This window comes from Mauremys mutica, chromosome 3, assembly GCF_020497125.1.
Source record: "Mauremys mutica isolate MM-2020 ecotype Southern chromosome 3, ASM2049712v1, whole genome shotgun sequence".
Classification (NCBI taxonomy): Eukaryota; Metazoa; Chordata; order Testudines; family Geoemydidae; genus Mauremys; species Mauremys mutica.
The window spans coordinates 85,453,132-85,479,349 of NC_059074.1; the positions used below are offsets into that span (position 1 = coordinate 85,453,132).

At 41.5% G+C, this 26,218-nt stretch overlaps 1 protein-coding gene across 1 annotated transcript; it reads left to right on the forward strand.

The window, feature by feature from the left end:
• The first annotated feature begins 37 nt into the window (after positions 1-37).
• Positions 38-25,682, forward strand: RPF2 (ribosome production factor 2 homolog). Its single transcript, XM_045010153.1, has 10 exons — positions 38-231; positions 2,170-2,302; positions 6,528-6,565; positions 9,985-10,024; positions 14,588-14,669; positions 14,768-14,844; positions 16,173-16,272; positions 21,038-21,140; positions 21,659-21,803; positions 25,403-25,682. The coding sequence occupies exons 1-10, from the start codon at positions 209-211 to the stop codon at positions 25,583-25,585; spliced, it is 924 nt and encodes a 307-aa protein (XP_044866088.1). The 5' UTR covers positions 38-208; the 3' UTR covers positions 25,586-25,682.
• The last annotated feature ends 536 nt before the right edge of the window (positions 25,683-26,218 follow it).

Here is a 26,218-nt window from a genome sequence, read left to right on the forward strand (position 1 = left end):
CGGTGACCGCCTCAATTTCTCCTGCGCATGCTCAGTAACAGAGAAGGCGCACGCACTCTACGGCTCCCGAGTCCCAGTCCCTCTGCGTTGACGCTGGGATTTCTGACGGCGGATGTGATGTCATGACGCAGTGCAGGGACGTCCCTGGGCTGGTCCGTTGTGGGTCTCGCGCGCACGTGGGGGCGCGTCAGTTTCTCTTGCCGGCGAGATGGAGGCGCTGGACCGGGTGGTGTAAGTGGCGGCTCCGGGGCGGCGCGGGCCCGATAGCGCCGGCTGCTCCCACGCCCGCCGCCGCCTTCGGGTCTAGGCGGAGGCCCGGCTCCCGCGCGGCGGCCGCGCAGCTCAGGGCGGGGGCAGTTGCTGGGCTCCCGAGCTAGCGCAGGGGGAGAAGAACAGCGTCCCCCTCCCCCCACCGGCCCGGCTGCCCCCGGGGAGGCACCGACTCGGCTCCTTTACGGGGTATTAACCCGGCTCTGCCCGCGGCCAGCCGCCCCCTTCGCGGGGCCTCCAGAGGTGTAAACACGAAGGAGGGAGGAGTGCGCTGTAGGGGGCTGTATTAGGGCAGGGCCCTGTGGCTGTGGGGTTTGCTGTTGGGGGGATTCCCTTGCCTTAGTTCGTCCTCCACAATAACCTCCCTAACCCACCCTGCTGCAACCCGCACTGCATGATATTGAAACATTGTGTGATTTAATTTTTAACCAATCTAAGTTATTAACAAATCAGGATGTTTTTACTATGTCATTAACCAAGTGTAGAATACTTGGTCAGTCATTTTGCTGTGAGAATATAAAAATAGTAAATGAAACAATGAATACACACTGCTGTGTCTCTTTTGGGTAATGTTGGTCACTAATTTGGCTCCTGAACCAGAGATCTGAATATCACTGATCTAGAGGTAGGCCCCTAATTTCTGGTCCTCTTTAGCATTTCAGGAACAAACTCTTCAGGCTTAGAAGATTGTTCTTGTCTAGGTGCAGGCAAAAGTTCACAGATAATCCATAAAGGTGGTGCGATGGTCACTGGTGAAACTGAAATGGAACATCTCTCTTAATAGAGGACAGTATGGTTAATTGCAGGGGAGGGCAAACTACGGCCCGCGGGCTGGATCTGGCAAGTCAGGACTTTCAATCCAGCCCGCAGGATTGCCAGCCCTGTGGCATTGCAGGGCAAAGGTAGGCTCCCTACCTTCCCTGGCCACGTGCTGCTCCCGGAAGCGGCCAGCACCACATCCCTGTGGCCCCTGGGGGAGAGGAGCAGAGGGCTCCATGCGCTGCCCTCGCCTGCAGGCATCACCCCCCACAGCTCCCATTGGCCAGAAACTGGGAGCAGTGTGGGGCCAAGGCAGGCAGGGAGCCTGCCTTAGCCCTGCTGTGCACCGCTGCCACCTTGGAGTCACTCAAGGTAAGTGCCGCCGGGCCAGAGCCTGCACCCCAACCCCCTGCCCTGAGTCCCCTGCTACACCCTGTACCTCTCCTGCACCCCAACCCCTAGCCCTGAGCCCCTTCCTGCACACCACACCCTGCACTCCCTCCAAAGCCCAACCTCGAAGCCCAACCTGTTGCCCCAGCCCTACATTCATGGCCCTGCATACAATTTCCCCACCCAGATGTGGCCCTCAGGCCAAAAAGTTTGCCCACCCCTGGTTAATTGTGTTCTAAGGACCCGAATTCAGGTTGGTCATGGTAGCAGTTGTTCATTGGCAATTTTTCTTCTAACTCTGTATTTGTACATGATGATACATCATGAAGTAGCAGAAAAGTGCCAAGCGTAACTTGGGCTTTTTAATTTGCCTTTAGGCTGCCATTGATGGGCTCTTAAGGGGATCTTCTCTAGTCCTCATGGGCCATAGTATGTGGGGCCATTATGCAGGGTTTTAGTGTGAAGCGAAACCATCAGGACTTCAGCAAGGATGTGGATATATTTAAAGTCAGCAGAATTCAGGAAATTAAAACTTAAGGCCAACTTCAATTTCAGTAGTTTTTTTTTGGGGGGGGGGGAGGAATGTTTACAAATCAAGTAAAGCATTTTCATTAACTCCTTTGTGGTTATTTTGTATGGTACTTGTTCATATTTTTGTTTTATTGATTGAACATCAACCAGCAGTGATTGTTTCAAGCATAGTCTAATACGTTTGTGTAAGTTAATTTTGTAATTAATTTATCATTGTAGAAAGCCTAAAACAAAGAGGGCCAAAAGGTTTCTTGAGAAGAGAGAACCCAAGCTCACTGAAAATACAAAAAATGCTATCCTCATAAAAGGTGGAAATGCAAACTTAACAGTAACTGAAACACTTAAAGATATTGTAAGTATATTGTTGGAAATACACGTACTGAAATAAATTTTAACATGGGCTGTGTATCAGGAGTAATTTCACACATTTTAAAAATAAATTGTCTCTCCAAATCCAATATTACCAGTCTTGGTTGTTTTGTATTCCTCCTGCCCCCAACCAATGTGTGTCACAGTCAGTATTGCCAACTCTACCAAATTTAGAGAGTCAGGTGACTTTGCCCATTGCCAGAGGACTGAGCTGAAATTACAAAGACTTGTGTTTTAAAATGCTGCTTCATAGTACAGAGCTTTCAGCTTCTCCTCAAACCCCAGAATTCTAATGAAGTTTGTCCCCCCAGCCTATTAATTATGCACCTTCTGTGTACGCCCCTCTCCCAAGGGTTATTTACCTCCCTCCCCTTTCCCAGGCTGGTGTTGCAGAGATGGGGAGGAGGCAACCCACTTTTCTCAGGAGGGGAAAGGGAACAGGGAGCACAGCTTCCCTGAGCTGCTGGGCTCTTCCTATTTCCTCCTCCCGTCCTGTGAGAGCTGTTCCTTCTCCCCTATCCAGAAACTCCTCTCAGTTCCTGAGGGGTTGGAGGTTGGCAGGCAGAGCTCTCCTCCTGATTGGCTGCCTTCCCTATTTCCCTGCCATTTTCAGGGAAAGCAGACAATCAGAGGGGTTGTGCCCTTCTTCCCCACCCCCTCAAGCAGGGCTGAAATTTGTATGACAGCAGGAGTTTCTCAAATCATTGTGAGACTGGCTCCAGCAGAGGTCAGAATCATGTTTCTCTTAAGGAAATTGAGAGATTTGCCAACACTGCAAGTCTGTAAGTATGTTTACACTTCACACTCCTTTCAGCAGTGTGTAGAGTACATATACTACATACCCACCTAGCATGGGTATAAATAGCAGTGCAGATGGTGAGGCACTCCTTAGGCAAGTAGAGTAAGGACATGCCTTGAACCCTGTGGGTATACCCAGGTATGCACCCTACTCACTGGAGCACTCACTGTAGTGTCTTGCTGCCTTCCTGTTGCTGGAGTCATGCCTAGCCACAGAGAGATTCTCTTGCAGTGGGGAGTAGCTGGAGCTTTTCCTTGCTGCTTACTCTCTGCTGGAGCCTTTCACTTACAGGTGTAGCTATGTACTGGAGTATGGATGCAGCCGGCATTTTACTGAACATATCCTACACACCATCATCAGTGGTTTGTAGTGTAGACATAGCCTATTGTACGTTGGACCAGAACTGCAGTATCTCTGAGGGGAAACGGGATTTATTGCTAATGTGAAAGATGCCAAATCATAAGGACTAAGTTATAGATTCCAAGGCCAAAAGGAAGCATTGTGATCATCTGCATAGCACAGGCCATAGAACTTCCCCAAAACAATTCCTAGAGCAGATCTTTTAGGAAATTATCCAGTCTTGATTTAAAAATTGTCAGTGGTGGAAAATCTACCACTATCCCTGGTAAATTATTCCAATGGTTAATTACCGTTACTGTCAAAAATTTGTCTTATTTCTTTTCTTAATTTGTTTAGGTTCAACTTCCAGCCATTGGATTGTTATATTTCTCTACTAGATTGAAAAGCCCTTTATTAAATATTTGTTCCCCGTGTTAATACTTTTAGACTGTAATCAAATCATTCCTTATCCTTCTCTTCGTTAAACTAAATAGACTCAAGGAGCTCAATCACTGTAAGGCAGGTTTTCTAATTCTTTAATCATTCTCATGGCTCTTCTCTGAACCCTCTTCTTGAATTGTGGGCACCAGAACTGGACGCAGTATTCAAGCAGCAGTCGCACCAGTCCCAAATATAGATGTAAATAACCTCTGTGCTCTTCAAGAGTCCTCTGTTTATGCATCCCATTATTCACTGAGACATTCTGTAATAATCTGACTGTCTTTAGATCCAGGCTTCTTGAAGAGCTAACCAAAAAAAAAAAAACTTATTAGAAATGTCTGTAAAAGATCCTAAATAATTAACAAGGATCAAATACAAATACACTTCAAAATAAAATCTTTTCAGATAAATTGATTGATTTGCCAAAACCCGACTTGGTGTTCAGATATTTTACCTGCAACAGTTAATGCCATCAGACACCTAAAATAGTGCATAATAATAATAATAATAATGCTGTGATAGGAATGTGTTTAACATCTGCTGTTGTAGGAAAGTGCTAAACTTTGACCTTAGGACTAATCGGGTTTAAAATATTGTTATGTGTATTTAACTTTGCCTAATGTGTATTATTAATATGGGAGTTTAATAATGCTCTACCTTTCTGTAATGCCTTTCATTTCAAGATCTCAAAGCTGTTTAAAGAAACTATTGTTTTCACTTAGAGGTGTTAAGCTTAGGTTTAATCCCCATTTAACAGATGGAAAACTGATGTATGGAGAGGTGATATGCTTTGCCCAGTGTTGCGTAGGTATAATTTGTGTTGCAGTTACACCTAGGAATCTCTGTGTCTGCACTGCAATGTGAGCTCAATGTTAGCAGAATTTGAGTTAGCAGTTCCTGAGTTTGTTAACCCAGGTCTTGAGCATCCATACTCATTTGTAACCCCAGGTTAGGAATTGTTGAACCCTGGCTCCCAGCCTGGGGCTCTACCATCTACACTGCATTATGTGGGCCCAAGTATAACCACCCATATCCCAGACTTACTAATACCCTCCCCAAATGTGGCTGCCCTACCCCTTTTTTTGTGGCGCAGTGTGGGAAAACTTGACTGTTCAGAAGTTTAGGATAAGTGTAAAATTAAAGAATTAAAGTTAGCTTAAATTTGGTTAAGGAAATATACATGTATTGTAAAGAGAGGTCCTGACTAGCAAGTAGAAAGAAGGAAATAAGTGATGAGGCCAGAAGGAATAGAGTAGGGACGATGTCTGGTTCAAAGAATAACTAACAAAATAAGGGGAAGTTTCTCAAAAGAAGCCCTCTGACTTCTAGGGATGACTGCAGATGGTTTTAAATAAAACCAAGAGAATCTGTCTTAAAATGAGCCAACATGGCCCTTCCCCAACCCATATGCCAATGTTAAAGCCTATGTGAACCCAGGTGCAGTGGGAAGACGTTGGACAGCAAGAAGGGGGGGGAGGGAGAAGGCCTTGCAAAGAGAGGTGGTTGTAAATCTTATTTGGATTAAGACTGGAAATAAGAATGAACTGTCTCCAATTGGTTTTTAGCTGAAGTCAGTAATTTGCAATGACATCACTTGTTCATTAAAGGTATAAAAAGTAAACTCTTAAAGGGTTCATTGCTAATACCTGGCTGACCATCTTGGAGCCAACCAGTATGGGTCTAAGCACCCTTGATTGCAAGTATCTTGATCAAATGCTTATGAGTACTTTGTTACTGTATTGGATACGGCATAAAGATACTTTGGATTTAATAAAGCAATTTAAGGTTAAATTGGTGTCTGGTGATTTCCCATATTAATAATTCTAAATATTATTAATAATTCCAACAAGTGGACAAAGAAAGTCAGTCTGTGGTGGTGTGCAATATCTTTGGTGAACTCCCAGAGCACTAGTGCAGTGGGGCTGTGTCTACGCTGCAAAGCAATAGGGCTTGAACCCTGGATCCTGGCATGACTCAGTCTTAGACCCTCCACCCCCATGGGTCCTGGGACCCTGGGTCCAGGTCCTGGGTTAGCGTGATTTGTGTGAAGATGGAAAGGGGGTTAGGTTTGTGCTTGAGTTCAAACCCTGGGCTTACATTGCAGTATTGATGTACCCCCAGTCATGGACCAGGTCCCCATTGTGCTAGGCACTGTTCAATCGGTGTGTCAGGGCCATAATTAGGAATAAAACCATGAATTCTTCCAGTGCTCTAACTGCAAGGCAACATTTTCCCCTCAATCTGTATAAACATTTTAATATAATAAAAAATGGTGTCGTTTTCTTCGAAATTTAATATTTCCAGTACAAATATTGAGATTATTGTGAGTGGGAGCTGGAGGTGTTCTGCTGCCTTGTTCTGTTGTGGTTTTTGGCCTCTGTAAACCTCTCCTCTTTAAAATTAGTAATCCTGTCTTAGATCTCTACTTTCTTGCCCCTTTTGTGAGCATGTCTACAGAGTTGATTTCTTTCTGGGATAGATTGCACCTGATGGCCACTGTGTTTAATTCTCAAGTAATTCATTTATCCTTTTGATGCTGTTTTCATGTAGAATTTTAGAAAGAACAATGTTTAGTATTTCAGTGTGTTAAAAGAACTTTCTCCTTAACGTCAAATTCTTTGTTTTACAGTATGCTCTGAAAAAGCCCTTTGCTGTACTGTACAAAAAGTAAGTTACATTTTGCAATTTTAAAATTGTTTGAAAAAGTTAGTCTTAATATTTTCAGAGAGAAACTAGAAAGGTGCTGTGCAGGCCAATAAAGTGGATTTAAAGAAAAAATCTGGCTACATGATAAACTGAGGGTGATTCCAAATGACAACAGCAACCTGGGGAAAAGCCCATAGGTGTTTAAATGTCTGAGTTCAGTCCCATTTATCAAAATACACTGGTCTACAATTTTTGAGCAGTCGTCTGCTTCAGAGATAAAATGTGCTATTTATTATGGATTTTGATGTGCTGAATTCAAATATGACAATTAAAACAACTGATTGGCTACTGTTTCTAAGATATTTAAATTTTTACATTTTATGTCTATGTATATTGTATAGATAGTAGAGTTTTAATCATAAATTGTAAACCTAGGTCTTTTCATGTGTTTATGGTTGCTTTACATGATAATATTTCACCTGTCTTGTTTATGTAACACTTTAAAAATCAGCAAAAGGGTTATCTAACTAAAATGTATTATGAAACAAAAGGCAAAAAACTATTCTGTATATAGTTTAGTCCTATTCAGTGTCCACTCGGCGCTTCTTGGCTTGTCTCTTGTATTCATTAAATGGAGCATCTCTTGTCACTGTCCAGCAATAGTCTGTAAGCATTGATGGGCTCCATTTGCCCTGATAGTGTTTCTCCATTGTTGCAATGTCCTGGTGAAATTGCTCGCTGTGCTCGTCGCTCACTGCTTTGCAGTTCGGTGGAAAAAAATCTAGACGAGAGTGCAAAAAATGTATCTTTAGTGACATGTTGCAACCAAGGCTTTTGTATGCCTTGAGGAGGTTTTCCACCAACAACCTGCAGTTGCCTGCCTTGTTGTTTCCGAGAAAATTTATTGCCACTAACTGGAAGGCTTTCCATGCCGTCTTTTCCTTGCCACGCAGTGCATGGTCAAATGCATCATCTCGAAGAAGTTCACGAATCTGAGGACCAAAAAAGACACCTTTCTTTATCTTAGCTTCACTTAACCTTGGAAATTTTCCACGGAGGTACTTGAAAGCTGCTTGTGTTTTGTCAGTGGCATTGACAAAGTTCTTCATCAGACCCAGCTTGACGTGTAAGGCTGGTAACAAAATCTTCCTTGATTCAACAAGTGGTGGATGCTGAACACTTTTCCTCCCAGGCTCCAATGACTGTCGGAGTGGCCAATCTTTCTTGATGTAGTGGGAATCTCTCGCACGACTATCCCATTCGCAGAGAAAGCAGCAGTACTTTGTGTATCCAGTCTGTAGACCAAGCAAGAGAGCAACAACCTTCAAATCGCCACAAAGCTGCCACTGATCTTGGTCATAGTTTATGCACCTCAAAAGTTGTTTCATGTTGTCATAGGTTTTCTTCACATGGACTGCATGACCAACTGGAATTGATGGCAAAACATTGCCATTATGCAGTAAAACACCTTTAAGACTCATCTTCGATGAATCAGTGAACAGTCGCCACTCATCTGGATCGTGAACGATGTTGAGGGCTGCCATCACACCATCGATGTTGTTGCAGGCTACGAGATCACCTTCCATGAAGAAGAATGGGACAAGATCCTTTTGACGGTCACGGAACATGGAAACCCTAACATCACCTGCCAGGAGATTCCACTGCTGTAGTCTGGAGCCCAACAGCTCTGCCTTACTCTTGGGTAGTTCCAAATCCCTGACAAGATAATTCAGTTCACCTTGTGTTATGAGGTGTGGTTCAGAGGAGGAAGATGGGAGAAAATGTGGGTCCTGTGACATTGATGGTTCAGGACCAGAAGTTTCATCCTCTTCCTCTTCCTCGTCTGACTCAAGTGAGAATGATTCTGGTGCATCAGGAACTGGCAGTCCTTCTCCGTGGGGTACTGGGCGTATAGCTGATGGAATGTTTGGATAATGCACAGTCCACTTTTTCTTCTTTGACACACCTTTCCCAACTGGAGGCACCATGCAGAAGTAACAATTGCTGGTATGATCTGTTGGCTCTCTCCAAATCATTGGCACTGCAAAAGGCATAGATTTCCTTTTCCTCTTCAACCACTGGCGAAGATTTGTTGCACAAGTGTTGCAGCATATGTGTGGGGCCCACCTCTTGTCCTGATCTCCAATTTTGCAGCCAAAATAAAGGTGATAGGCTTTCTTAACCATAGTGGTTATACTGCGCTTTTGTGATGCAAAAGTCACTTCACCACAAACATAGCAGAAGTTATCTGCACTGTTCACACAAGTACGAGGCATCTCTGCTCACTTTGGCTAAACAGAAATGTGTCCCTTTGCAAAATCAAACACTGACAAATAAGAGAGCATGACACTGTATGATTTCTAGAGCTGATATAGGGCAATTTGTTCAGCAGAGTGATGTAAGCTTCGTTATGATTGCATCATCCACGACTTCTAGGAATAACATGATGCAATTCATATCATGTATGACACAATACCAGCTTCAGATTGCATCATTCATTGTTTTGCCTAAAAAGCAAGTACTGTCCAAACCCAGTCATAGATTTATTCATAGATCCAGTCAAAGATGTATTTTAGTCATTTCTGGTTTAAATTGAGATCCCTTCCCTTTATAACTCACTTATCCTCCTCTATTGCCAAGTCAAGGGTCGTATATACTGACCCAATAGCATATCTTGAAAACTAGAGCCAATCAACAATTTGAAGCATCATTTTCATTCTCAGTGACCCAGAATTAGTAAAGTTTGACTACATTTATTTCAGAAGCATTTTGGCTGTAGAGCAGTGATACATGAAGTAAAAACTTTGCAAAAGGGATAAGTTACTGATCAATTTCACAGATGATCCAAATCTGCGTGAATAGCTAATGAGATATGGCAGCAGTTCAGCTTGGCACAGATAAGTTGAAAGAGTAACATTAAATCTATAAAAGGTAAAGTTGCAAGTAATCTCAATAGGGAATACAGTTTATAATCAAATATGTTTATAAAAAATAGGGAGCTATTAGGCAGAAAGTTGTAATCCTGGTGCTTGGATGTACTACCTCATGAAAATATAGGAATATTAAATGTGACATGGATGAAAAGGCAAAGACAACTGTAAGATGTATCATGTGATACCTGGAAGGCAAACCTTCATTTTGTGGAGGGCAGCTTATTGCACTTCTGGAGTACTGTCTCTATGGTTGTTTGGAATTTGTGCATCATGATAGCAAGGAAATGTGGAGAAGAGTGTATCTAATGACAGAACGACTTTGACATAGGGAACACTAAGGAAGGACTAACAGAATTAATATTGCTTTGGATCTAAGATGGAAATCAGGTTCTAAAGATGAAGTAATCTTCTCAGAAGAGCACAATAACCCAAGTGCCACCAGGCCACCTAGTGTGAAGTCATACAAAAAATCCCAAATCCTTATCTCTTTTTTTTTTTTTCCTTTAGAAAAAATATTACCAGACCTTTTGAGGATCAAACATCACTGGTAAGTAAAAACCACATTTTATTTAGCTTGCTATGGAACAAGAGAGACTATGTACAAGATACTGTCAGTCACGCAGGGCTGCCATGGAAAGTAGTTCTCCCAGGTTCCCTGGAGTTATACCCCAGAAGTTAAGTTATAGGGAATTATTGTGCAATTTGGAATAAGCTGAATATCTGTGTAATTCTAGATCCTGATAGATACTGTTGTTGGTTTTATGTTGCCAGGTTTTTTTCTAGTAACACTCATTTGTCTGAAGGCAGAACTCTCATACTATTATTGTGGAAATAAAAATGTTGGGGTGCTCTTGAAAGTGCATGCATGTTACTGTGAAATTATGACAAAACAGATTTAGGATTATAGAACATTGTTAGAGCTTGTATAGGAGCTTGTCATGAAGGGAAGGATAATATTTTTACACAGCTCTCTTATAAATTCACCTCATAGTGACCTCATGGTCATTAAAGTATTAATTGTTTATGTGAATATTCATCTTAGTTTCTTCACAAATAAAAAATTCATAGGGGAAAACGACTCAAAGAAAAAAATTGAGGGTGTCCTGTAAAAATTGCTTTTCTTAATTACATTTGAGTAGAGGAACAGAAGCACTTATTAGGCTGAGGTGCTCTGCCTGACTTCAGCCGTGCAACTCAAAGATCATGAATTACAAGTTTTATTCCAAAATTCACAGACAAGAATTTTTCATTTAAAAAAAATAAAACAAAAAATTAAAATTAAAACAAAAATTTTTCCGGGGTGTGATGGCTGTTATATACATCTGACTAGATTTGGTCTCAGTTCAGTGCTTTAAGGTCAAGTTGGTTTCTGAACAGGAAGACAAAAATAGAGAAGCTAATCCCTGGATTACACCTCCCATATTTACAGTTTAATCAAAGCATTATCTTAATCCTGGGGCTTGTCTGTTTTAGAGAGTCATGGAACAACATACTTGTTTAGAGCAAAGACTGCTGGTTTGGTTTCAAATATCAGAGGGGTAGCCGTGTTAGTCTAGATCTGTAAAAAGCAACAGAGTCCTGTGGCACCTTATAGACTAACAGATTTATTGGAGCATAAGCTTTCGTGGGTGAATACCCACTTCGTCAGACGCATATGGTGGAAACTTCCAGAGGCAGGTATAAATATGCAGGCAAGAATCAGTCTAGAGATAACGAGGTTAGTTCAGTCAGGGAGGATGAGGCCCTCTTCTAGCAGTTGAGGTGTGAACACCAAGGAAGGAGAAACTGCTTTTGTAGTTGGCTAGCCATTCACAGTCTTTGTTTAATCCTGAGCTGATGGTGTCAAATTTGCAAATGAACTGAAGTTCAGCAGTTTCTCTTTGGAGTCTGGTCCTGAAGTTGTTTTGCTGCAGGATGGCTGCCTTTAAATCTGCTATTGTGTGTCCCGGGAGGTTGAAGTGTTCTCCTATAGGTTTTTGTATATTGCCATTCCTAATATCTGACTTGTGTCCATTTATCCTTTTACGGAGGGATTGTCCTGTTTGGCCGATGTACATAGCAGAGGAGCATTGCTGGCACATTATGGCGTATATTACATTGGTGGACGTGCAGGTGAATGAACCAGTGATGTTGTGGCTGATCTGATTGTTCGTAAGAGATGGGAAGTGATAATATACAATCATTGTTTAAGAACAGACCTATTTGAGATGGATTCTTGTAGATATTGACTCAGAATTAATCACACCTTTGCTCCGTCAGGTACAAATGAAATATTAGGGCCTTCTTTGATTTATTTATTTATTTATTTATTAACATGTTGAAAAGTATTTGGAGAATTTACATTTCTTCATATTTTTCATTGACTACATTCTAAGACCATAAACTTTTGGATAAACAGTTCATTTACTGTTAGTCCTCTTTGCATTGGTATACACTGCCAGTTGTCCAATAAAACATATTATTGTGGTAATGGTGAGAAAATTATCAGTTATGAGTTTCTAGAAATGCCCACAGCGTAATGAGGGAAGAATTCAAGTCCCTGTTGCTAGAGCAGCCTTCACAAAGTTGTTGCCATTCCTGGTGCAGCTCTCAGCATCAGCCTTGCTTCCTGGTGCCACATACAGCTCATGTCTCTCCTTCTCCTCAGCTACCAGTCTCCTTAATTGTTCTTCCACTGGGAACATGCCTTGCACCTGTTGAGGGGTGGAGTCTTCCTAGCCCAATATTACACTGCTCCTTGCCCTGGTTCAGCCTGGGGCCTGCAGACCCCGTTACAATGACAAATTGCATCATTACCCCATGTAAACGGAACAGTAATGTTATCACCATTTCGTCATCTATGCCAATTGTTAGTATTACTAATATGAGGAGCTAACCACAACAAACAGGCTCAATTCCTGTGGGGAAAAAATACTACCGCTACCTTGTACAAGGCGTCAGGGAATAGACTGACAAATCATAGGCTTCATGTCTATGACATGAAGGGGGAGGGATAGCTCAGTGGTTTGAGCATTGGCTTGCTAAACCCAGGGTTGTGAGTTCAATCCTTGAGGGGGCCATTTAAGGATCTGGGGCAAAATCAGTACTTTGATCCTGCTAGTGAAGGCAGGGGACTGGACTCAATGACCTTCAAGGTCCCTTCCAGTTCTATGAGATAGGTATGTCTGTAAAGTGTTTTGAAGATTAAAAGACCCATATAACGATGAACTGTTATTTTGCGTCATCCTCACTAAGACTTATCTGTTTTGTACTTTGTTTTTGCTATTGCTTTCTCTTAATGAAGAATTGTGCATCCATATCTACTAACACTGGAGGACCTTTCTTAATGTCCACCTCAAAGTGAAAGGTTCAGTTCATCCATATGATATCAAATGAGTGTGTTCTGTTGGCAGGGACTCAATATCTTCACATAATTAGGACAGCGTGCCAGGCCATGTATCTTTTCCTCTGCCAAATTGCTAGCAAGTCAACCGAGCTTACTTTGGAATGTGTCCTTTAGAGCAGGGGTTCCCAAACTGTGATAGGTGTACACTGGGGGTACACAGAGAAATTGTGTAATGGTGGATTTTATTTATTGCATTTTCATAATAGGCTACTCATCTGAAGCTTTCAAACTCTGTGGGAATTTGTTATATAAAATATGGTAGTTAATTTTCTTCAAGATGTACTAATGAGAACACAGATACGTCACACTAAAACTATATCTGTACATAACAGTGAAATATGGACAACTGGCTAAAGACAGGTAATGTTAAGAAGAACACACAAAATATCAGTGACGAGAAGAGTAGGGGTATGCAGGCAGCTGGTAGATCTGGAAGGGATTATGCAATAAGAAAAGTTTGGGAACCTCTGCTTTAGAGGATTTCTCTTTGGCGTCCAGATTACTAGTTCCTGGATTTTCCTCCATCTCTTCTTGCTTAAAACCAAGGCAGAGTATTTTGATGAATATCCAACATTTGAGTTAATTGCAATACTATATTACTTTCCTTTTGAGAATTAGTAGTGGGAATCCAGAGGTAGAGGAGTGTCAGTGAACTGCAAGATGGTACAATTAGTTAAATGGGAGCAGGGGGTTAGCCCCTGTCCTATGTTCCATGCTCTTGAAATTTCCTTTCAGACAAATGTCCCTTATCCTGTGAAAAGTGCACAGCATTTTTCAGAAGTGCTGTTGGGAACATTTAGACTAAAAATTGCAGTATTGCTACTCCGCTTCCCAAAGCATTCAAAAATTACGATCTAGGCTCCAAAAATGATGGCATTTCAAATATATATACCCATGCTAATATGGCTAAAAATAGCATTGTAAATGCAGCATCATGGACTACACAAGCATGCCAGGGATCTTTGGTATGCACTTCCATTGCTAGCCTGTCTAAGCTGCTATTTTTAGCCGTGGGAGTGAGGGTATGTCTATGCTGCAATAACACTTTGGATTTCAGTGTAGACATATCCTAAATGAGGAAATATAACTGTTTACAAGTATTTAACAGGATGTTGCATCAAAGAGGGCAGAAGGAGTTCAGGGTGATCAGTGCAAAAATGTAAAGAACAAGGAGTAATGGGACAAAATTAGGAAATGGAATATTTAGCTCAGTGATACTCAGACTGTGGCTTGCAAACTGCTCTTTAATGTGTCTCCTGCGGCTCTTTGTAGCACATGATATTAAAACACTGTGTGATTTAATTATTAACCAGTCAAGATGCTTTTGTTATGTTATTAACCAGTTACGGTATTGGCTTGCTCTAAGTTATCAACTTATTTGCTGTGAGAATAATATGCAATAAATATTTCCCGTTATGCTGTTTAAATATGAATAGTGCTATAGTAAATGAAACCATGAATTCACACTTCTATGGTTCTTTTGGGTAATGTTGATTGTTAATTTGGCTCCTGAACCACTGAGGTGTGAGTATCACTAGTTTAGGTCAAATGCCAGGAAAAAAACTATCTGGCATGCATATAAAACAATGGATTAACCTCCCAAGGAGGAATGGGTTACAATTTGCAATTTGTAGCTGTTCAGCTGATGTAACGGTGACATTAACCATCACCAAATCTTTAACATGTTTGCAAACTGAAGTTTGTGGTCTTTTTTTAATCTTATAGGAGTTTTTTTCCAAGAAGTCGGATTGTTCTTTGTTTCTGTTTGGCTCACATAATAAGAAGCGGCCTAACAATCTAATAATAGGTAAAATGTTTCCTTTTTAAAAAAAAAAAAAAAAATTGGGTCGAAGAAATGGCTCTTGAGAATAAATATCTAACCCAAATTTTTTTTTTCTTTTGTAGGTCGTATGTTTGATTATCATGTCCTGGATATGATTGAGCTAGGCATTGAGAAATTTGTGTCACTAAAAGATATTAAGGTAAGATACTCTTAAACAATGCAAAAAGAACAGGAGTACTTGTGGCACCTTAGAGACTAACAAATTTATTTGAGCATAAGCTTTCATGTGCTACAGCCCACTTCATCGGATGCATGCAGTGGAAAATACAGTAGAAAGATATATTTAGATAGATATATCATCTCTATATATATCTATAGATACAGATAATATATCTAGTGACATCTATTGGTGAGCACTTGTAGTGAATCTAGTGTACTTTCAGTAAAGAAAACAAAACCATTTCATTATTGCCTCTTTTAGACTTCCAGGATTAACATATGCATTCACGTCAGAATCTTATTTTTGTGCTTTGTAAAAATGTTATTAAAATTTGCTATATGTTTACCAGTGAATTCCTTTGCAGAGTTTTAGTTGGGACCAAACCAAGTCTACAATTTTTTTAGCTGCAAACAAAAATAATTCAATTTACAAAGCTACTAGGTGGGATTCTGCCCATGAGAGGCCTTCAATGTTACTGAGGGAAACCATGTATGAGTTTCCAAAGGCAGAATTCATCTCACTGTAGCTCAGGATATTTCTGCTATCAGTGTGAGATACTTCCGAGACTTTCTCAGGCCATCAATTATACACACACCCTGGTTTTCAGGAAATGTATCTGGCTCAGTGTGAGGGCCAACATTTTGAATTCTGCAGACTTAAAAACCCCCAAATCTAAGAGCAAACCCACCTTGGTGTGATCATTTTAAGTTTTGGTTTTGCCAAAAAATAGGTTAGCTATTTTATATGCCTTTTTGCACTATTATAATTAAGAAACTACACAGATGAGCAACTACTTAGTTTGCAGATTCAGAACTAGTAGTATGGATGAAAAAGACTTTTTTAGGTAACAAGAAATTTAACTTTGAAAAGTGATTCCTCCCCTTAAGCTTGATAATTTTCACAAGTATTGCACAGTAGAAAGTTGTGGTCAATTGGCTGTATAAGGGTGTATCAGAAGTTGGAAATGGACTGAATGATCTAGCAAGTCTTTTCCATCTCCTTCCCAATGCAAGAAATATTTCATGTAGTCTAGTTCTAAATAGTCCCAAAAAAAAGAACTTCCATTGTAGGGTCTTTTCCACGGTCTAACACATTTTATTATGAGGAAGCTTTTCCTTATTCAGCCTAAATGAGAACATCACTCAAAACCCAAACACTTCCAAGTACAAGTAACATATATACATTTCTTTTTTAAAAATGCCTTCCTTTTTGTGTTTATCAGAGAGCAGAACAGCTCAGAATGGCATGTGCCTGGTCACTTGCATAAATAATATGCTCTATAACTTAGTTTGATATTTGTCCAATAGAACAGCAAGTGTCCAGAAGGAACAAAGCCCATGTTGATATTTGCTGGTGACACATTTGATTTAAATGAAGAATACAGAAGATTGAAAAGTCTTCTAATTGGTGAGTATTTTGAAATAAGACCTTGTGAGCAGTTAGACTTCATAAATCTGTGACAATGCTAATTGTTGAGAAAAGTTGGTTTGCCTGTTAATGTTTGTCCATGTTCAAGAATGCAAGATAACATTAAGGAAATGGCATTAGGATTTACTGCATACCATAAAAGTGAAGATAAAGCTGTAATTATCAAGTCTTTTTCCAAGGATGGGAGAAAGTAGATTAGCCTGGGAAAACCATGAAGACTAGAGGTGGTTTAAGTGGGGAAATTGACATTTCAAGAGTTAATGTAGTCCTGAATCTGAACAAAAAGTCAATCTCCTGTGAAATGAAAATTCCTTGCAAAACATTGTTGTGGAAATATTGAAACAACTTTGTCAAAACACTGCGTTTTCTAATAGTAAACTATTCAATCAGAGAACTTTCAACCAGTTCTAATCAGGACCTCACTAGGTTGAATTTTGGGGTTCAGCATGTGCAATGAAAATGAGAAGTGGTTGTTAAGGCAGAAACATATACAATTAAATGTGTATGTTAAGTTCAAGCTAGGCACAGATTTCCATTAAAAAGAAATGTACAAACTTTTTTGCACATTGAGGGTGGGAGGCATTGGAATAGGCGGAGAACATGCAGATGATAAATAAGGTTATGGATTTTAATTAAGAGTGCTGAGAGCAAGTACAAAAATGGGTGTACTTTCTAGACCAATTATTTTTGTCTAAAATAATTTAATTTGTTCTATTTGGAGCTTAAAATTAAAATGGTATTGTGGCATTATTCACAATCTGAGTACTCTTGGGAAGTTAGTTTTAGGAGTGAAACTGGAAGGTAGAATGACTGGATATCTGCTCCCTTCTCCTGCACTTCTCTCCCTGCAGCAAGACTTCATTAGAAGAAATGGGTGGTGCTTAACCTGGAATGGGATTTTGGGGGGAAGATGTGGACTACGAAGTGGCGTGTGTGGGAATGTTGGTGGGGCACGAGCAGGGAATTGAAGGTGGATGAAGGCATGGAGATTCATATGAGACTCACACTTCTAAGCTTTACTTATAGTTAAATCCCAAAGAACCATTTTTGCCTATGTTAGTTTAAAAATTGCCACTGCCTTTGGCTTCGTAGCTGCACAATCTTTCTAAACTGCTATTGGAGATGCTAAAAAAAGACGACTTTCCGTGACTGCGGCATTAATAATTCATTGCTGCTATTCTTAAGAGCTCATCTATGTATTTTTCAGAGATATAGCCCCAAATAGGATGAATTTTATGGCAAAGCTATTTTTCAGTCCGTTCTAGGAGCTGGGGGCCTGTGAATCATTAAATGATTACATCATTGTCCAGATTATATAGGATGCAAACCATGAAAGATTGGGTCTCTGCCACTTTGCCCAAATTTCTGGAAGAGAATCATTACACACCAGTAACCCCACACATTGTTGTTCTAATGTGCATCCCCTTAAGCATATTTTCACATTGTTGGGGTGATGGATCGAAATGTGTGCACACAATTGAGATTTATACGAAATACAGGTTTACTGCTGAAATGGATGATGTTGCCAATCATTAACAGATACTTGCTAGATGAACTGAAAGTCTAGCCCTCTAAATTTTTTTTCCCCATCTGTGTATCGTATCCCATCCAATTTGTTTGCCTTAAGCTTTTGTTTACACCTAAATATACATCAGTCAAATACGCATCCATTTTTTTTGCTGCAGAACATATGCTGAGTACACACTATATGTCCTGATGTTCTGTTGACTTCAGTGAAATGTCTAAAGACAAAACAATAGGTGGGTTCCTCAAATTAATAGTGGGGTTCCTCGGATTAAGGATTTAATGAGATGTTGATAGCATCAAATAGTTTAGGCTTACAATTTGACCTATGAAATTGCTGTTATATGATAGGGAGCAACTCTTTCTGGTCCTGAGAAAGATAATGTATTTAATCCACCATTTTGTTGCCAAGAAACTTATGAAACTGTCACTGCTATTCTAATGACCTTGTTAATACAGCGCTACTGCCAAGATCCGGGAGGCTCAGTTATCTAATGACCCCTTGTTACTAGACTGTGTGACGTTATTGATGATAGTGGTAAACAATCAAGTTTTCATAGACATTTGGTCCATAAAGACATTTTGTACATTTTTGGGAAGTCCTATGCCAGCAATCCCACATTATAGAAATCAGTGGGGGTAGAGGGATGAACTTGCATCTTGTAAAGTAACCAAATTAAGCTAACCTTTTAAATCCATTTTTTAAAAACTGAGGACATCTCATAATGGTTGGATATGTAAATAGCAGCTTCTCTTTACCCCTATACATAGACCAACCAGACAAAGATTTGTCACTTTCTTCCCCATCCCTTTCCTTACAAACATTGTCTTAAAATTGTAGTAGTGGTTTTACTGTCATTGGTTTCTGGTGCCAGTGTTGGTCCCTGTGAGATGTAGTTGCTGCACCCCTGGTTCTAATAGCCTCATGTGCACATATTTGTGAAACACTTCACCACTCATTCCTTTATTGGACCCACTTATGTATTAAAAATTGGCAGATGTTGGGTCACTCTTCTTAAAATGCAGGCTTGGACTGACTAGGAGGAGACCTGTTTGTTTTGAGATAGCACTTAAGTTTCTCCAGTTTCTCCTTCATCCTGTCACCCTGTTTGCACAAATTATTTGGAGTCCAATACATTGATATGGAGGGGTCATTTAGATTATCTTGAAAAAGAGATGGTAGAGGTGGTACGAAGGGGACAAAGCAGCATAAAACAACAGTTCCACGTCCTGTTGCACCCATCATGCTGCTGCAAAGTCCAGCAGTATTTGTGCTGTTCAGACAAGAACTGATGCATCTTCCTAATAAATGGCCAAATTATAAATTATTTTGGAACACACATATCAAGTCCTGAAAGACAAAATGGAAGTTCTCAAAAGCTCTTTTGCTGTGGTTACTAAATCACACACATTAAACACGTGGAGGAAAACAAGGGGTAAACTGATGGCAGGAATTAAAAAGATAAGGATAACGTTCTCTAATCCAACCACAGTGGACTGTCTCAAAAATTATGAATAAACCAACATTTTCAAATCCATAGAGTTCCAGAGAGGAAATACAGTCTCTAAAGCTGGTGGATGTCATAGAAACTTAAATTCCTGACCACCTGTATTTGGATACAAAGATCATCCTGTGAGTGGAAAGCTATACCACAAGAACATACTAAAGGATAATCTGCCAATAAAAGCAATGTAGATACAATTTCCCATGCCAGAAGAGACAGTCTCTTAGCTGCAGCCTGGGAAAATAGACACTAAAATAGAAGAAAATATTGTACCAATGACTTTTCCTCTAGATACGAATCCAGTAACCCAACAAAGGAGGACCCAGAGTATTTTTCTCTCTAAACTCCAGGTAGTGTCCAACAGTAAGACTTTGTTTTCAACATAGCTTCATCACTGATTTTCCCAGAAAAAGGTCACTGAGGAAAACACTAAGAATCTGAAAATGAAACTTAAAGGGAAGCGAGCCGTCTCCCCTTCCCCCGTTCAGCAGTTGTTTTTTATTACAAGGTCACATCCTTCCTCCACCCTCTGCAAAGGGTTGACAGATTTGCATGGTTGTGTGCTCTTTGCTCATACACTATTTTACTGGCCCTGATATGAGAATTGTTAGACAACTAAGTGATAGTTAACTGGTATCTGAATTTGCTCCCTGTAAAACTGTAAGCACAAACTGTAAGCTTCTTTCTATATGTAACTGACCATGTTGCATTTGTCTGCTAAATGTGTATATCTACAATAGTAAAAATATTCATTGCAGTGCAAAAGCAAGTATTAGCTCATGTAAAAAGAGCAAAGGTGCTCTGTTTGACCACAGACAAAACTGCTTTATAAAGCAATGATGGTCTCAAGTTTCCAAGATGGTATCATAAACAATGGAGAGTAAAAATAATCAAGATAACACTAAACACTATCTCCTTCTTTCTTTGTATATGTTTATCTTGTATTGATCTTGATCACTTATTTATAGCTACTCTAACTGCTAACTTTGGTAGCAGAGACTTTTAATCCATCAATTTATCCAACAAACTCTTAACCTAGCTAAATGTTATTTCCGTACTAATGTATACTTATCTACACATTTAAAAGATGCGTTTTCTTTATCTGAGTTCATAGCTGAAAGTTTAGTAGGGTGGATAAACTGAAATAACTATTGCTTTTTGTATTTCACAAAACTAAAGTTACTATTGCTATTAAAGCAATGATAATATTTGTTTGGTCAGTCTTTTTTGGGGTGGGGTGGGGTTGATGTTTAAAATAAGATCTGGAGCTTGTGAAACAACCAAATTTATTTCTGGAAAGCAGATGTCTGTTATGTGCTCTTACAGAGACTTCTGCACTTGCTTAACTTTGCGCATGTGAGTAGGCTCAGTGGGACTACTCATGTATATAAAGTTAAGCATGTACATACATGAGTAGTCCCATTGAACGTACTCACATGCAAAATTAAGCAAGTGCAATCTTGGATTGGGGCTTGAAGTAGTGAATAATCCTGCATGTGAGTCAGAAAGGGACCCTGTTTAGCATTACTGGGGTTGCCTCTGAAGGCCAAATCTGTTTCTAGTTAATCTGAGATTCATCCACTATAACACAGATCTATTATCAAATAGACTGGAATCAAAAGTCCTGCTTATCTTAAACCTCCTTTTTGAAAAACTTCTTTATTTTAAAAAAGTAAAAGTGCCAGGTTTCTTTACATCCTGAAATATTCTTTCAGATTTCTTTCGAGGTCCTACTGTGCCCACTATTCGCCTGGCAGGGTTAGAGTATGTTCTGCATTTCACAGCTATGGATGGCAAAATTTATATGCGAAGCTACAAGTAAGTGTCGTTCCCCTTCCCCGGGTCTATCAGGAGCTTAGATTTCATTTCTATCTGTAGCCATTTTATGCTCTTCCAGGGCCAGATTCAGTCCATGGTTCTGTGCACATGTAACACCAACAAACCCTGGTCATCGGTGAGCGGGATCAAACCTGGGACCTCTGAAGCTTAGTGCATGAGCCTCTACTGCATGAGCCAAAAGCCACATGGCCCCTACCTAAGGCTGTAGTGCAGACTCATTAATCTCTAAATGGTCTCAATGCCACTTGAGGGGACAGAATACCATACCCAGGAGGTGTGTGGGTTACAGAGAGACAACTGTATTGAAATCAATGGGAGTTGCACACACATTCAAGATCAGACACTGGCACCTTGGTTCTAAGTTTTCTGAACTAAAAATAAAATTCAACAGCGGCACATGTTTTCTAAAGGCCACGTTCTATCCTGTGGTCCAGAAAATAAGTAGAAATAAGGTGGACAACGTTGTTGGTTTTTTTCCCCCTCTCTCTCTCCCGCAGAGTGTTGTTGAAGAAGTCGGGATGTAAAATACCGAGGATTGAACTGGAAGAGATGGGACCTTCATTAGATCTGGTGATGAGGAGAACACATTTGGCTTCAGAAGACCTCTATAAATTATCTCTTAAACAACCTAAAGCCCTCAAGGTACATAATCCTTGTATTTTATACAAAAATCTTTGCTCTTCATCATACATAATTTTTAATACAGAGCCAGTTTTAAAGTAAACTATGCAGAGGCCAAGAGATGAAGGTGGTGTTCTTCAAGTGCTGGTCCCTAAGTGGTTTCCAAGCCTGAGGTGTGCATGCACGCCATGTGCCTTAGCTGGAACTGTGGATAGTAGTGTCCGTTGACCCGCGCGTGTCATGTCGATCACATGGTGCATCCGAGGCATTAAGAGTCTGCATGGGTTGACACCACTCCAGTTCCCTTTTACCACCGTATGGCCAGAGTTGGAACCCAGTCCCTCCATGCTCTTAGCCACCTAAGAGTACTGCGTTCAACCTTTTTTCGCTGTATATAGTTTCTTTATTTACTTACTTAGGTAGTTGTCCGTTTTTCATCCATAGCTAATTAGGTTACTCGTTGGATCTTTCCCCTTCAGGGGCTTCTCTCCCTAGCCTTGGGATTATTGTTGCGTCCACTGCTTTAATGCTGTGATGATCATAGAATATCAGGGTTGGAAGGGACTTCAGGAGGTCATCTAGTCTAAACTTCTGCTCAAAGCAGGACCCATCCCCAGACAGATTTTTGCCCCAGATCCCTAAATGGCCCCCTCAAGAATTGAACTCAGAACCCTGGGTTCATCAGGCCAGTGCTCAAACTACTGAGCTATCCCTCCCCCATCTAGCCAGAATTAAAAACTGTGCCTCGTGCTCTCACTCTTTTCGGTAAGCAATGAGCACACTCGCTGCCTGAACTGTCTGGGCAAAGCCCACATAGTCTCTCGCTGCTCTATCTGGAGCTCCTTTTCATGGTGGATCCAGGTGGCACACAAGCTTTGGTTCCAAAATTTTCTAATGGCAGAAGCCATGTGCCCATGTGGGCAGCAAGACCTGGCTCTGGCAGAACCAACGGAGCGATGCCAGTCGCGGACGGTGACCGCCTCACCTGCACCCTCTCGTACAGCACCGCCAACACTGACAAAACCTCACCACGTGCACAAGTAGTATGGGCACAAGGGTGGCTCCCCAGTAGGGACCATCTCGAAACGCAGTGTTTCCTCCCCGAGCTGGAATCGGTTGGGGAAGAAGTTGTGTGCAAGAAGTGAAGGTCCAACTTCGACTTCAACACCGCCTTCCAAGAAAGCACACGCAGAACATTGCTCTAAACGCTGCCACTCTCCACCGGCACCGTCGATTCCAACACCAGGACTCTCTGTCACTTCTGGCACCGTCGACCCCCCTAGGTCCGTTGAGCTCAGTACTCTCAGTCCCATGCACTTATCTTCTCTTACATCAATGGCGGAGCTTATGTTACCCTTCGCTGGTACCCCACTACGTTCCAGACCACCATCAGGTCCCAGGCTCCCTACTGTGGCCAGTAAACCTCTTGTCCTCTGTCCCGCTCCGACGATAACGGCCGAGCCCCTTCTCCTGGTCGATCATCCTCCGAGATTGCCGGTACCACCTGCACCATTGACACCCCCTTTCCCAGAACAGTCTGAGTCCGACTGGTCTTCAGAACTGGACACAGCTCTCTCACCTTCTTGCTCATATAGTTCGGACCCTTGGCACCACGTCTATCCTCTGGACTACGATCACACCAGCGACCCTGGGTTCCCGGTACCTGTGGGCCTTGCCAATGCATGGCAACTCATTGGCCATTTTGGGCCTCATGGGACTCTTACCATCATCGCAGTGCACACCACCCACACCACATCTTTCCCACACATACGGCCACTGTCCAGGAGGAACCCCTGGATCCTCTGGGTCCATCGGCACCGGTGGCCCCGATCACACCACCGGAATTGCCCATTCCTACGGGCACTTCATCATCGCTGGATGATGCCCTGATCCCAGCTTTCTTCTCTCCACTGGATCACCACAAACAATATCAGTCGCTGTTCCATCACATGGCCGTGGATCTGCAGCCTTCCCCTAGAGGATGTTCAGGACCCCCATGACCAATTCCTGGACGTGCTTCAATCTCAGGGATTCTCCCACACAGCCATACCCATTCATTCGGCTACTTTACAACCAGCCCAGACGGTGTGGCATACACCAGCCTTTTGTGCCCCATACCAAAGCGAGCGGAAAGCCGCTATTCCGTCCCCTCTAAGGACACGGATTTCCTGTTTACCCACTCACCACCAAATTTCCTGGTGATCAATGCTGCCACCTCATGTGCCCATCAGCAGCACTTTAAATCAGCAACAATAGATCGCAATGCCAAAAAACTAAACTTGCTGAGTAGAAAAGTTTATTCATTAGTGGGGCTACAATTCTGTATTGCCAGTTATCAGGCCATTCTGGCCAAATACAATTTTCTATCCTATTCCCAACTGGCAGACTTCCAGGACTCTTCTTCCTGACCGACAGCAGGACTTCCAACACATGGTAGATGAGGGGAAGATGGTGGCCAAAGTCACACTCTAGGCCACAGTAGATGCTGCAGACACTGCCTCTCGCTCCTTAATGTCTGGAGTCGTTCTCTGTCATGACTTGTGGCTATAGTCCAGTGGTCTTCCGAAGGAGGTCCAGATGACAGTGAAAGACTGCCACTTTGACAACAATAAACTGTTTAGCGACAAGACGGACGAGTCCCCTCACTCCCTTAAGGACTCCCAGGCCACCCGTCGCTCCCTGAGCATCTATGCCACAGCCCCCACCCACCGAGAGTAGTGTCCACCTTTCCATCCTTGACCTCGCACCACTTACCACCCATACCCCCAGCGACCCTTTGAACCGCTTCAGTATCAACCTTGCTCTCAACGATCCTGACACTCCCTCTGCCGCTTCCACTTTTCATTGACCCAAACAATCGTTTTGACTCAAGACCTGCAAACCTCTCATAACCCTTCCAGACACATCTCTCATCATATTCGGGGGTTGTCTGGCACTCTATCCACACTTGGAATGCCATACCTATGACTGCTGGGTGCTAGACATCTATCAAGGATACCTGATCAAATTCCTTTCCTTCCCCGCATGCTACCCATCCAGGAGGCACCCCCCCAACCCTTCCCAACTCCCATCTTCTCCCCCAACGAAACCACTGCCCTTGTCCACAAGGGTGCCATAGAACCCGTGCCACACCACCACCATGGCTTCTATTCTCCCTATTTCCTTATTCTGAAAAGGGGGGGGAAATATGCCCCATTCTGGACGTCCGCACCTTAAACAAATTAATCTGCACCTTTCGCTTCTGGATGGTCACTCTCCCCCTTACTATCCCTTCCCTTCCCCATGGAGCTTGGTTTGTGGCTCTCAATATGAAAGATGCATACTTTCATGTAGACATTCACCCTGCTTATTGCAAATTTCTTGGCATGATCTATAGAGGGATGCACGGGTAGGGCAGGATAAGGAACTGATCTGGTGGCATATAAGGACAGGAAAATAAATCTGTATGCTCTGGATTTTATCTGTGCAATACCATTTTTAGGTGTAGTTTATCTTAAATTGTAATGGAAGTTTATTTGTGAATATGGTGACTTGTGATGGCAGATACGCTTGCCTACAGTCACTGAGTGACTGAATGGTATTCAGTGCCCAGAAATGTTAACATTGTTCTTATCTTGCAGCCGAAGAAGAAGAAGAATATCTCTCACGATGTCTTTGGTACGTCATATGGTCGGATCCACATGCAGAAACAGGATCTCAGTAAATTACAGACAAGGAAGATGAAAGGGTTAAAGAAGAGACCTTCAGCAAAGATGACTGAAGAAGATGAAGGGATTAGTCCAAAGAAATTAAAATCAGTCTGATAGGATAAAAGTTTTGGACTCTTGATAACTTCAGCTTTTGTTGTATTTGTCACAAAATAAATGTGGCAGATGTGGACCAGTCAGCTGCCATTTTTTTAAATGCTGTAGTCCTGTAATTTATTTTTTTAATGCATAGTCCTACAAAAGTGAACTTCAGTGGTGTTGGGCTGTACACTGACATTATTTCCTCAGTTGTCTGAAGCTCGATATGCTTATTTGGAGAAATCAGTAGAACAAATCATTGAAGAAAGCCAATTATCTAATAGTTTACCAAATGGTGTAGGGTTTTTATCCTGGGGACTCTTGTTAGACTAGTCTTGTCATATAAACTCTTTCTAGGAACTGAGCTGTTAATGTGTAAATGCTGGCCTTGATTTCAATGTTAAAGGTATTTGGATTATTGCATAACTCTGTGAATACTCATTTCTAACTTAATAAACTTTGGACTATTTTATTAACTATGCATTTCAAAAAAAGAGAAACTATCAATATTAGTATGTGCTAATGAACTATGTACTCTTTGTAACTATTGCTTTTAGCATTACTTACACTCCATAGAATTAGGAATGATCTGTCAAGCTACTTATACTACATTCATCACTAAGGGCTTGGCTACACTTGCAAGTTGCAGCG